The sequence below is a fragment of the Bactrocera neohumeralis genome, chromosome 6, assembly GCF_024586455.1.
Source record: "Bactrocera neohumeralis isolate Rockhampton chromosome 6, APGP_CSIRO_Bneo_wtdbg2-racon-allhic-juicebox.fasta_v2, whole genome shotgun sequence".
Lineage (NCBI taxonomy): Eukaryota > Metazoa > Arthropoda > Insecta > Diptera > Tephritidae > Bactrocera > Bactrocera neohumeralis.
In genome coordinates this window covers 14,817,293-14,830,910 of record NC_065923.1, presented here as the reverse complement: position 1 = coordinate 14,830,910, position 13,618 = coordinate 14,817,293, and the positions used below count along the sequence as shown (strand labels likewise).

Genomic DNA, 13,618 nt, shown 5'->3' with positions numbered 1-13,618 from the left:
TTTTTGAAATGAAAGTTAAATTTATCATTTTATTTTTTGTTTTTCAATGTAACGCAACTTGTTAAACAACATTTTTTTGTTTCTGTTCCGGTGTACAGAAAAGATGGTTTTCCATTTCGTGAGCACGCCAGGTATATTTGGCCGTGTGAAAAACATAGCATTTCCAAATTTATGCCACATACTATGCGACTATTCTTGTGTCTTGTTGATTGTCATCTCAAATGTTCACTGGAAACGAATACGTTTGAACTGAAATGGCAAATCGTTAGAACTCAAAGGAATTCGTAGAATCAAGGATTCTGCCCTCTTGTATTCAAAAGGTGCATCACAATCAGTCAGGTTCCATTACACAGTTTCGGCGCATGCAGATTGCGAAACACAATAACGACAGATCCAACTTTGGGACGCAAATGATGCGGCGGCGTACCAAGCCTTTCCAAAGAATTCCACTGGATAAATAACGGCGTCATCTTCATTGTCAAGATTATCGATCGATTTGTATGAGCGCAAATCTCCCGGAATTTGACTTTGAATCTTCCAGTTTAGGTCAACAACATCGGTATTTTTGGCAGCTACCATTGCGCATGTACTTAAGGAATAGTAGTTACGATAATTTGGCTAATGTCCGAACATTCGTGATGAGTTCATCTTTCGTGAGTTGATAAAGGAAGATGGAATTGATATCGAACCCCCGGAAGTATCAACCGAAATTCTACCATTTCCAATTTTTAGCGAAGGCGATGTAAAATGTCTTCGGCAATGTCATTTTTGTTCGTATCCCATAATTGACGCGGATTTGAAGGCTGATATGTAGAAATGATTATCGCGAAAGGTATGCGAACTTCATTTTCATTCCAGTGATTAACATGTTCCAGCAATTGTAATTGCTGGCTTACTTCTCCAAAACTTGCACACACCGTACCCTTCACAGTAAGCAATGACTCAAATAAAGTTGAACCGCGTACATTAATCAATAGCAACCGAAGGTAGAAGCAATCGTCGTTTTTCGGGTGGATTGTGTAAATTCGTCCTAATGCATTAGTTGAGAACACATCTGGATGTCAATCTACTGGTTTGCCTTGCTTTGTGCGCAACTATTTCTTCGACGATGCAAACGGATCACTGACGAAAGTTTAGAAAAAACTCGTCAATGTTAATTTTGTTGCTGGCGGTGTTTCCACTGGCTGTACTGTATTCTCTGGGTTGAAATACACTCTTTGGCCATTCTCCAAATTAACTGCGAGACGCACAAATATCCTGCAAAGCGCTTTATTGCAGTTCACGTTTCGACCGTATTTTTCAAGACCAATAACCGCCATGTTGCTTCCCTTTTTTATCAATTACACCAAACTGCAATACTCAACATTGATATGAGTTTTGAATATGAATTACACAATAATGGCGAATATGATACGATCCATGTTTTGTCAACTTCAATATTCATTCTTCTAAATTGAATGCTGAATGTTCTGCCATTGTCGTCTGGTGAGCGACGCCGATGGAGCGGATATCTATCATTTCCAGTTTGAGTTTCCGAAAGAAAAGCACTTGGATAGTGTTTCGTGCATTTATTGTCAGACATACAACCCGAAGTGGGATTGTGGTGTCTGCAAGGTCCATGAACCATATTGGTTTTCATCACTTCGTATAATACTGTATCTTTATCTGCATCAGGAATTTCCGCAGAAATGAGTTCATCAATTTGATCTGGTGTAACTACCATCCACCATCCAAAGAAGAATGTGTGCGTGCGGCAAACCTCTTTTTGCCACTTAACAGAGTACATCCAGCATTTAACAGCACCATATATATGTATGTACCATATGTTGCTTCAAGATAAAGTCCATCAAACATCGCTGCTGTTGTTTGAAAAGTCGTGCTGTGACACGTGACGATCGCTTGCTGATTGGCCGGGTCCATAATTCCACATGTATGTCATCGCATCCTGGGAGTAGTCGTTCATGTGTCTTGGGCTGCCATACGTTGATGGCAAAAAGAACGCCGACCGACATTAGCGCGACCTCTTCGTGGCTTCGTAAGAAATTTCAATCTGTAATTGATCACTTTATATGAAACATAAAGTTTTCACTGAATAGTTTTCAATAATTTTTCTTTTGAATAGCCGGAATAAAAAAGCAAGCGACCGAAATTGAACGATTCAAATAATTTACAAATCAAAATATTGAAAAACAAAACAAACAAAAATTGAAAAAAAATGTGTATGAAAAAAAGTTACTTTTTGGAATATTCCAATTTTCCGGCTTTTCCTCACAAAACCATATGGTTTTATACTCTCAAACAATGTTGCTAAGGAGAGTATTATAGTTTTGTTCACATAACGGTTGTTTGTAAGTCCTAAAACTAAAAGAGTAGGGTAGAGTAGATATAGGGTTATATATACCAAAGTGATCAGGGTGACGAGTAGAGTCGAAATCCGGATGTCTGTCTGTCCGTCCGTCTGTCCGTCCGTGCAAGCTGTAACTTGAGTAAAAATTGAGATATCATGATGAAACTTGGTACACGTATTCCTTGGCTCCATAAGAAGGTTAACTTCGAAGATGGGCAAAATCGGCCAACTGCCACGCCCACAAAATGGCGGAAACCGAAAACTTATAAAGTGTCATAACTAAGCCATAAATAAAGATATTAAAGTGAAATTTGGTACAAAGGATCGCATTAGGGAGGAGCATATTTGGACGCAGTTTTTTTGGAAAAGTGGGCGTGGCCCCGCCCCCTACTAAGTTTTTTGTACATATCTCAGAAACGACTATAGCTATGTCAACCAAACTCTACAGAGTCGTTTTCTTCAGGCATTTCTATATACAGTTCAAAAATGGAAGAAATCGGATAATAACCACGCCCACCTCCCATACAAAGATTATGTTGAAAATCACTAAAAGTCCGTTAACCGACTAACAAAAAACGTCAGAAACACTAAATTTTACGGAAGAAATGGCAGAAGGAAGCTGCACCCAGACTTTTTTTTTAATTTAAAATGGGCGTGGCCTTGCCCACTTATGGACCAAAAACCATACCTCAGGAACTACTAGACCGATTTCAATCACTTTATCATGCGAGAGTATAAAACGTTCGGTGACACCCGAACTTAGCCCTTCCTTACTTGTTATATATGTATAAGATACTGGGTGAAACAACAAAGCATTCTAATCGTAGGCGGTATATACGTAGGTACCAGTTAAATTTTACGGAACCACGTACCATACTTGTTGTTTTTGTCCCTTATTATAGTACAAACTTTTACAAATGCAAAAATGCTAAAAGCTTGCAAACGAGAATCGTCAGGGACATTTTACATTTTCGTTCAAAATTCTCTTTCTTTTATATGCACACACTCAGGCTTTGTGCTGTTTTGATAGTATTTTAAAACTATGTGGGCATAAGTAAATATTTAGAGTGTTTTTAGATGTACATATAAAGGGTGATCCATTTCGAGGTTCGCCACTTTTTTGAAGAATGAACAATGAAACTTGGAAATGTTTATTATCATTCGAAAGAACATTCTTTGGCGTATATTTTTTGAAGACTATCTCTTTCAAATGTTGGCCGCGGCTAAGTCTCAGATGGTCCACCCGTTGAGTCCAATTTTCGATGACTCGTTCAAGCGTTTCGACACTGGCGAATGATACGCGTGAGTCGAAGCGGGATTGTCCGCATAGACTTTAGACTATACATATTCCCACAGGTAAAAATCTAACGGTTTGATATCACACGATCTTGGTGGCCAGTTGACTGGACCAAAACGTAAAATTATCTGCTCACCGAAGTGTCCTTTCAATAGATCCATTGATTGATGCGATGTGTGCGGAGTTCAATTTCAGGCATCAAACAGTCGGTTTTCATGGCGCGATAGTGGTCACCATTGACGGTTACCTTCACATTCTTGAAGAAATTATGGACCGATGTTGGATGGATATAGCCAGAAATGTGTCCCATTACTGAACAAAAGTTTCCTCGAAAACATCGGATCTTCTTGGAGTTTTTCAAGAGCTCATAGAGCGAAGCGATGTCGCTTGGAAAGGTAGCGCTTCAGTTCTTGCTGCTGGATACCATAAAAAATACCATAAGGTTAGCGAACCGCAGCCTTTACAGATCCTAAATTTTCGAGATAAAGTTGAACGATTTGTAAATGTTTTTCAAGAGTAAGTTTTTCCATGATGAAATGCCAAACAAAACTGAACAGAAATAACATGCACACTTGACATGACTCACGCGTGATCTGTCAAAATAAGCTATTGAAAAAAGTATCTCTACTTGGATCACCTGCTATATGCGATTGCCCAGTTGCCCAGGTTTGAGCCGATTGAGTTGGGATATTTTCTACGGCCCTCAATGCTCCAACGTAAGATACATTGGACAGTTAAGCTGGCTGTTTTTACCAAACCCAATAGGTAAGATTTATGGTCCTTTGCGCACTGGCAACGGCGAATATTTGATGGAACGATGAGCTGAACGAGTTATACAACGACATTGACATAGATCAGCGAATTAGGAGACAGCGGCTACGCTGGCTAGGTCGTGTCACCGAATGTATGAAAATCCTTCAGCTCTGAGTGTGGGCGATGCAGTACTCACCGAGTGAAGCAGAGGAAGAGGAAGACCTCCACTCCGTTGGAAAGATTAGTTGGAGAAGGACCTGGCTACACTTGGAATTCCCAATTGGCTTTCGTGAATAGATTTTAGGTCAGTCAAGAATGCTTTGAATTTGGTAAATGCACAAAATTTGGTTAACCGTTTTGCGGGTGGGCATATTACTTAATCAATTATCTTTGGCTCTGATTTTCTGTTCGGAAGGGAAAGTAAGGGAAGTGGGATAACGGTTCACTTACTAATCAGTGCATTACAGACAATGAAGAGCGAATTTATATAAAAACGAATGTATGTCAATAACTAAGCAAATGATCAATGATGCTGTCGAAAACAACCGTTGGTTAAGCAAAACTATCCCATATGCGTTATACTTAAAGAGCATATACCAACATATAGCATTTGCTTCTGAGGTAAGCACTTCAGTGCAGTAATTGGGAATAATTACAGATGTGTGCATGTGAGTTTGCTGGGCATGATGTTGCAGAAATGAATAATAGGTAAAATAATAGCCTTTACATGCAAGGTTAAGCAGTTGTGCCACTTCAGTGATAGTTTAGGTGAAAATGCAATGCAGAAAATGTACTAAATACAATTTCTGTGAGCGATTACGCAGAACTGGGATTTAATCATTCCAATTATTTGCTATAGAAAGCAATACATTTTCATTTAAAAGTACTTGCTATTGTTGTAAACTGAGTTTAATGATTATTTGTGCCTTGGAATGCCGGACTTTGTTGCACCTAAGAACAGACATCAGTCCCAATATGCTGGTAATTAATTATTTAGTGAAGGAGAGCAACGATTAATAACTTCCAAGTGCGCCAAGGTATGCTGGTTTCTGAGCGCAATCTGCACAGGAGTAATTAGTTACATTAGAGTTGGTTACGTAGGTATGTTTGATTACATAGTCAGCTACGCAAATAGTTCAATTGTAGTTGAATTCCCGATAGATTATGTTAACGCCGAATGAAAGATATATGTGTGTGCAGTAAAGCATCCAAAGTATTTCTCAAACTAATCTAATTAAATAGAGCGCCTCTTCAGGCTTTGTGAGAAGTCTGTGGACGGCTGTATGTTAAAGGCGTCTTGGATTTGCCATTTATCTTCTCACCACAACATAGTTAGCGGTTCGAATTCGAAATTTTTTAATTTGAAATTTTAGTTATTTGCAAATTAGTCAATGTGTTTAGAATAGAAGCATATTTAAAAAAAAAATTTCGTCGCTAATATAATTGGTTTATATGAAACATGCCTTAAAATAATATGTCTTAAGAATATCAAAATTATTACATATTTTTAATTAAACCAAATTATTCTTTAAAATTATTTTACAGATAAAAGTTCGTATCACTGACTGACAAAGTAAAATATTACGAAATTTTTTAAAGACTTCTTCGTAAAAACTTGACTTATAGCACCATGGATGAATTTCCCGTCTTACAAATACCTGATGATGAAGTACTCGAGGAGGAGGAATTCGGTAAGTTTACTTTGAATTATAATTCTGTATTCTATTTTATATATACATATGTATATAACTCGAAATTTTAATTATATAATAAGACTATTTACCGATTTTTTCCGTTAGTTATGGAATATGTCTTTAGATTACTGAACAAGTGAAACCACCTTAAGTTTAATACAGTTTTTCATACCAAATATAAATCCAACTCAGGTGGAGGGTAATCGTGGTGGAAACTTACTAATAAGAACTTAAAGCAGTGTCTATCTTAATTTACCATCCCATCAAATTTGACACGGACTGATAATAAATGGCTCCTTTTCAGCCAATACAAATATACCAACGATTAATTTAGTTTTTCATACACTTGACTTATAGAATATAGTCTCATTAACATCGTAAACAGTCCGGGTCAATTTTGATCAGATGATATTCAGCGCTGAAATATAACCAAATATAAAATCGAGCTTAGGTGTAAGGTAGTGGTATTAGAAACTTTCTAATAAGAACTTAAAGCAGTGGCTATCTTAATTTGGCATATGATCAAATTTGAACCGGACTGAAAAAAGATGGCCCTCAAAATAGGCTCTTTGAAAGCCAACGCAAGTATACCAACGCTTAATAAAATGTTTCATATACTTTTTATAATTTTCATTTACTTCATTAAAAGTCCTGGTCAAATTTGATCAGTTGGTATGTAAAAGATTATAAATCGCTATCGATTTGTTAATCGATTGACTATATATTTTACTTGATATGTTTTATTTTTAAACCGTGAGAGCACAAGTACTCCTTCAGAAAGTCTAAGTCTTATTCTAAATGATAATCCTTGTTATCTTGGCTAAACAATTTTGAATCGACATTTCATTAACTTATTAACCAATAAGCCATCTCTTTCTTTAAGGTGATTGAACAATCTTAGAAAGTGCCCCGCTATAAAATCTTTTGATAGAAGAACTAAATTTTGAAGCTTTAATAAAATAGCACTTACCACACTCAAAACCCTTTTCGATCATAAATCTATCAGCTCGATTTCTGTGATCTTGAAGCAAATAGTCCTTCGAAAGCCGCCACTGAAATAATGAACTCGTTCAATTCATAACGTTAATGCAGAGAATTCCAATCTGTTCTATTTTATCTTCACAATATATTTAATGTAGTTCGTTTGCTTTATTTATAAATTTAAAAGTAAATATATCTTTTATAAAATTTCTTATATTAATTGCAGAACGTCTTTACACCGCTCCTATTGTAGTTGTCATAATACTCTCCTTATTTTACGGCAGCATCAGCATTTTAGCAATCATTGGCAACTCATTAGTCATTTGGGTTGTGATAACGGCCCGACAAATGCGTACCGTCACCAACACATACATAGCAAACTTGGCTGTTGCCGATGTCATCATTGGACTCTTCTGTATACCGTTTCAGGTGAGTACATGGAGCAATTAAATACATGCGTGAGTAGATGTGAGAAGTCAGAGTATAAATGAGGAAGCAGAATATTTGCGTAGTCATGCAAGCGAAGCCAATTTCAACGATGCTTCTGAATATATGTATAGGGTGCCCTTTTAGATTTATAATTTGTTTTTAGAAGCTTAAGGTTATTATTTTAATTGAAATCGGTATTCTATTGATATTTATAGACTATAAAAACAATGTTAAATATTTTACTTCATATAATTTAATAAAATTTAAATCCTTTCAGTTTCAAGCAGCTCTTTTACAGCGTTGGAACTTACCCTGGTTTATGTGTGCCTTTTGTCCTTTCGTGCAAACGGTGAGCGTAAATGTTTCCGTTTTTACATTAACCGCCATTGCGATTGATCGACATCGTGCTATCATCAATCCTTTAAGGTAAGAAATTGTGAAATGGGTTTAAATTAGTAAATATGTAAATAGTTTAATATATTTACATACAAAGAATTATATTTAAAATGCTAAGAAAAGCTTTTTAAGCAATAACTTTTATAATTATCTTCCATTTTTGCATAAATACATACATTTTAGTTTAGTTTAATGAAGTGAAATATATACAAGGAAAATTTAAACAAGAAAATGATTGCAATCCTTAGAAACAATATACAAGAAAAGTTTGAATAACTACAAAAAAGGAAACGAACTTAGCCACTTATATAGTACATATTCTTGGAAGTTGTAAGGAAGTGAGGGCGGAGAGATAAAAGGATATAGGAATATCTAGTAACTTTATTTAGTTTTTCTTTGTTCCAAAACTGTTTGCCATTGCGTAGGTAATTTCATAACACCACCTTCATGGAAACACTCGTCCCTATTGTTAAAAACTTGTAAAGTTTCACTTTCTACTTCCCAGTGAATCATTATTGATGTATGTGGACTGCCAATGTCGAGAGATAAAAGGATATTAGGATCTTCAGACGGTCCAGTTATTGAATATACAGATTTAAATCAAGATTTTGGCCGTAAAGAAGCAGCTCATGGTACATTCCAACAAAACATGGCAGTTTTCCTTAGACGTTGTAGTCAGTGACTCACTTTCCGAGTCAAAATTGATTTTTTCTGGACTTAACTATTTGAGGAATTGAATTTGTAGTATAAGCAAAAATCGTCATACCAAACATTAATACAAATCTTTTTTAACGCCTTCAAAATAGGCTACAATATAAGTACATATGTCAGAGCTTAGTCCAATTTTCCATACATTTGTTATAAGCCTTGGATAGGATGGTCTTAGTGCGAATAAATTATTGGCTTCAATGGTCTCATTGTACGTTCCTCGAAGCTGGCTTTTCGGTGTCGAAAACAGAAAAAGATCACAGCGAGTTAAATCAAGTAAATACGGTCGGTGGGGGAAGACTCTTTTTTGACCAAAAATCAGTAATGGACACGATTTCATTTTGGTGCGAGTCCATCATTGACATGCTTCGTATCGAAAATTTTTCAAAATGCACGAGCCGAGTGAATGCCACCATACTAAAGGCACATACATATGTATGTATATTTCATTTATATACCTCCTTTAAAGCTTAAGTTGTCTATTGTTTAGACTCACAGAACTTTAATCGATTTAAAATCAGTTTATAGTAGTTTGGTGACTTCATTTTGCTATTTAAAATATGAAAAATTAAAAATAAAAAAAGTTTAATTTATTTTCTGCTTCGGAAAATACTTTTTAATCTTTCATCAACGCTTCGAAATTTAGAAATTATATTTTATTATTTACAGTGGTTTTTACTTTAATATAAATGCTAATTTTGGTAGACTTTTTATATTTTAATTTAATATCGTCATATTTCATCATTCATCTTTATGCTAAAAATTCTAAACGAATTAATTCGGACGAAAAAACTGTTAAACGAATTCCAAACATATTTGTGTACGCACAAAAACAAAAACTTTTAAAACATTTTAATAAGTTTTCGCGTCACAAGTGTTTAGCATTTTCATTTCTTCATATTTTCATTCTACTATTCCACTTGCAGAGCACGTCCTTCGAAATATATTTCAAAATTTATTCTGTTTGGCATTTGGTTATCGGCCTTCATATTCGCTAGCCCAATCGCCATAGCATTTCGTGTGGAAGTTATCCATGAACGGTATAGAGGTGAGTTGGAAAAAGTTATATATTGTATATACTTGTATATAGATCTGTTTAGTATATGCATATGTATATATTTTTATATCGTCACCTAAAATGAAAAATAAGGTAACAACACTTTTCATAAGTTTGCGGGCCATGGAAAAACGATATAGTAGAAGCCACTTACATTAAGAAAAAATTGAGTTTTGGTTATAAAATGGTTATATATTGGTTACATGTTGGTTATATATTGGTTATATATTAGTTATACATTGGTTACATATTCGTTATATCTGACTGTGGCAACTGAAAATTTTATGCTACTTACATGTAATATGATGTAGAGAATTGTAAGCAAAAAAACTCAATTTTGATTTTTGGACGATACGTTGTTTTGCATTTTATGTGACGATATGTACATATGTATGTATGTATATTAGAAAAACTTATACGAAACTTTTGTGTTTATTTGTAATATGCAATATCTTTAACTCGCTCTATAAATCGTTTACACAAACTTCCATCAATGCAGAGGACGGTGTCATCTACAATGTGACACGACCCTTCTGCGCGAATATCAATCTCTCGGACGAACAGCTGAAGGCTTACCGTTATGCGCTTGTTATCGTACAATACTGTGTGCCCTGCTGTGTCATCTCCTTCGTCTACGTACAAATGGCTGTGAAACTGTGGCTCACCGAAACGCCAGGCAACGCCGAGGATACAAGAGACATGGCGTTAATGCGAAACAAGAAGAAGGTGAGTTGAACAATAATTAAAATCACGATTTGCTTCTGTTCACCTTTACTATAGTCATGTATTTGTGCATTGGATCGTTTCTGTGGTTTGCGTTAAATATATCTGAATGTTGACCCGGAGGAAACTTAACCTCTAATTAAGTTGTTTATGCGCAATATACAAATACATGCATGTTGTTGTGTTGGTAGTGTTGCAGTTCTAATTATGCTATTTTTCTAAGAATTGCCTCCGGCTAAGCAAACAATAGTTCATAAGCAGCAACTGGCTATTTTTGCTCATTTACAACAATATTTTTGCGTGTTTTGTTTACCTTGACATGAAATATTGCGGTTGACAATGAAAAAAGTCAATCAATATGTATCTGCTCCTTCATTTATTATACTTGTACATATATGTATGTGTACGAATAACTCTTATTTCTTGTGTTTATGTAATAATGTCATTTCTTTTAAATGTCATATATGTATCTCTTCTATCAGGTCATAAAAATGCTCATTGTTGTTGTGATTGTGTTCGGCATCTGCTGGCTACCCTTGCAGCTATATAATGTGCTGTATGTGACTATACCAGAAGTTAATGAATACCACTTTATCAGCATAATATGGTTTTGCTGCGATTGGTTGGCGATGAGCAATAGCTGCTACAATCCCTTCATTTATGGCATTTACAATGTGAGTATTATGAGCGCATATACTATGTAGTATATAAGATGTATGTTTATATAATTTTATAGCAAATTTAAGCTATTGAATAGTAGATAATGGTAGTTTAAGATACAAACAAGCAAAATTGTCAACTTCGATTGCATCTTAGCTACAATGCGATTCACAAATTAAAAAGGTTTCAGTCGGTTTGTATGGCAGCTATACATACGTCATAGTAGTCCGATCTAAAAAAAATTCTTCAGATATTATAGTGTCGCCTTGGAAAATAATTTAAGCCAAAATTCGTGCAGATAACTCGGCAAATAAAAAAAAAATCATAAAAAAATATAATTTTAATCAGTCAGTTTGTTTGACAGCTATATGCTATAGTAGTCAGGTATGAGAAATTTTTTCAGGTATTGTAGCGTTGGCTTGGAAAATAGTCTGCACCAAGTTTCGTTAAGATATCAAGTCAAATGAAAAAGTTTTCCATACACGGACTTGATTTTGATCGATCAGTTTATATGACAGCTCTAAATTATAATGCTCTGATATCAGCAGTTCCGAAAACTAAGCAGTTGCTTAAGAAAATAAAGAAGTGTACGCAACTTCTGAATGATATCTCAGTAACTGAGGTAGTAGTTCGCGTATATACTGACGAACAGATAGACAATTAGACTGGCATGATTAGCTATCATTGACTCAGCGCGCCAAGATGATCATTTACATGGTACATACATTATAAAGTCACCGAATTTTCCTTCTGGATATTATAAATTTTATGGCACACTGAACAGACCCATTTCAGGTTATAATAAAATAATTTTTGAAGTAAAACTTCCGAAACTTCCGAAAATGCCATAATAGTTTTATATTTGTTGAAACTTGCAGCGGTAGCTATGACAACAGTAAATACCGATACTACAAGCTCGTATATTTTATTCTAGAAAATATGTCTGTAATCACAGACTTTTAAGACAAACAAGCGAAAATTAAATTCAACATCTCTAAGTTATAATCATTGTTTGAAAACTATTCAGTTGCGATTAGAAATATATACAATATCCATGTAATCCGCGAAATTTTGAACTACCATTCAATGGTATTAGAACTTTTAGCAACGCATGCAAATGCGACATTTAATACGCAGAACTCATAAGCTAAAACGCCGATTACCATGGCGTATACGCAACATTAACCTTCATCGCGGTATTAGAGTTTCACTTCATGCAAATTGAGCTTTAGTGCTGTCATTTTAGGTAACCTATTTGCATGAGCACACAATTCTGTATACCTAGCATTTTCGCTGTAAGTAATTAGCACTGCGCTGCATGGCTTCTTAAGGTACATTGACGCAGGTGCTGGAGTATAGCGGATATAAAGGTATTTTCATGGTGGTAAATCGCGCCATACCATTATTAATTGAAGTTGAAAAACCGTGAATGGTTCCGGGTTGCAAATGCGCTCAGGTGAAAATTTAAAAATAATTAGGAAGTGTTTCGCAATGCCTGTCGACCTAAGGCCGTCAAAGTAGTAATTGCAAACCTGTGACAGAAGTTGTGAAGTGAAAAGGCTTAAGTTTTAAATCCTTGCGTCAGCTGTGTAGAGGTATGACTATGCATATTTCCGAAATTAAATTTTAATTAAGGTGGAAGGTATGTGTATGTAGATGATATTTCCGCCAACATTTTGAGCATTACATATATTGCCTTAGTATGAAGTTTATATGAATAATTTATAAATGATTTATAATGAAAGATATTATTATTTTTAAAAATTCTAAAAATAAATATATGTATAATCAATACACACGTACATATTTTTCGTGAATAATTGCGGATATTTGACAAAACTGTGAATTGCGAGCACAATTAGCATCTGATTAACTTTTATAGGGACTAGGGGAATGTCTGAACCGATTGCATTAAGGGGTAACGTAGGTTTTTTCGTATAAAAAACAGCCTCTTTTCAACAATTTTTTCTCATATAAAAATTAAATATTTTATTAGCATTTTTCAGTGCTACAAACTTACACTATTAACATAGAAATTCTGAAATTTTTGGAAAAAAATATTTGAAACTCGGCCATTATGACGTCATTTCCAGTCACCCCTCGGAAAAAAACTGCGCCCGCGTTGGCAGGATAACTCTTTACAGGAACATCTAAAGTGAAAAACAAATCCGATTTTACTCAACTGCAATACTAACCTTTTTATGGTGCAAGCTAACACGTTTCTTTCAGATAATATCAGTTCTATATACTCTCAAGTTTTAGACAAAAAATCAACTCATCTCGCCATACCAATCATTTATATATGTATCTGTTACCATCTCAATTACAAACTATCGTTATGTGTACAAAATATTATACTCTTTTTATACTCTCGCAACAAAGTTGCTAAGGAGATTATTATAGTTTTGTTCACACAACGGTTGTTTGTAAGTCCTAAAACTAAAAGAGTCAGATATAGGGTTATATATACCAAAGTGATCAGGGTGACGAGTAGAGTTGAAATCCATATGTCTGTCTGTCCGACCGTCCGTCTGTCCGTCCGCCCGTCCGTGCAAGCTGTAACTTGAGTAAAA

General features: G+C 35.1%; 1 protein-coding gene across 2 annotated transcripts in view; it reads left to right on the top strand.

Annotated features, from left to right (window-relative positions):
• Positions 1–13,618, top strand: part of LOC126762185 (RYamide receptor-like) — a 29,628-nt gene that overhangs the window by 13,711 nt on the left and 2,299 nt on the right. For both annotated transcript variants that reach the window (XM_050478743.1, XM_050478742.1), the window contains exons 2-7: positions 5,943–6,088; positions 7,299–7,501; positions 7,779–7,927; positions 9,532–9,653; positions 10,162–10,388; positions 10,868–11,059. In XM_050478743.1, the coding sequence (XP_050334700.1) occupies positions 6,028–6,088; positions 7,299–7,501; positions 7,779–7,927; positions 9,532–9,653; positions 10,162–10,388; positions 10,868–11,059 (954 nt within the window). In that variant the 5' untranslated portion in view covers positions 5,943–6,027. The remainder of the gene's footprint in view (positions 1–5,942; positions 6,089–7,298; positions 7,502–7,778; positions 7,928–9,531; positions 9,654–10,161; positions 10,389–10,867; positions 11,060–13,618) is intronic.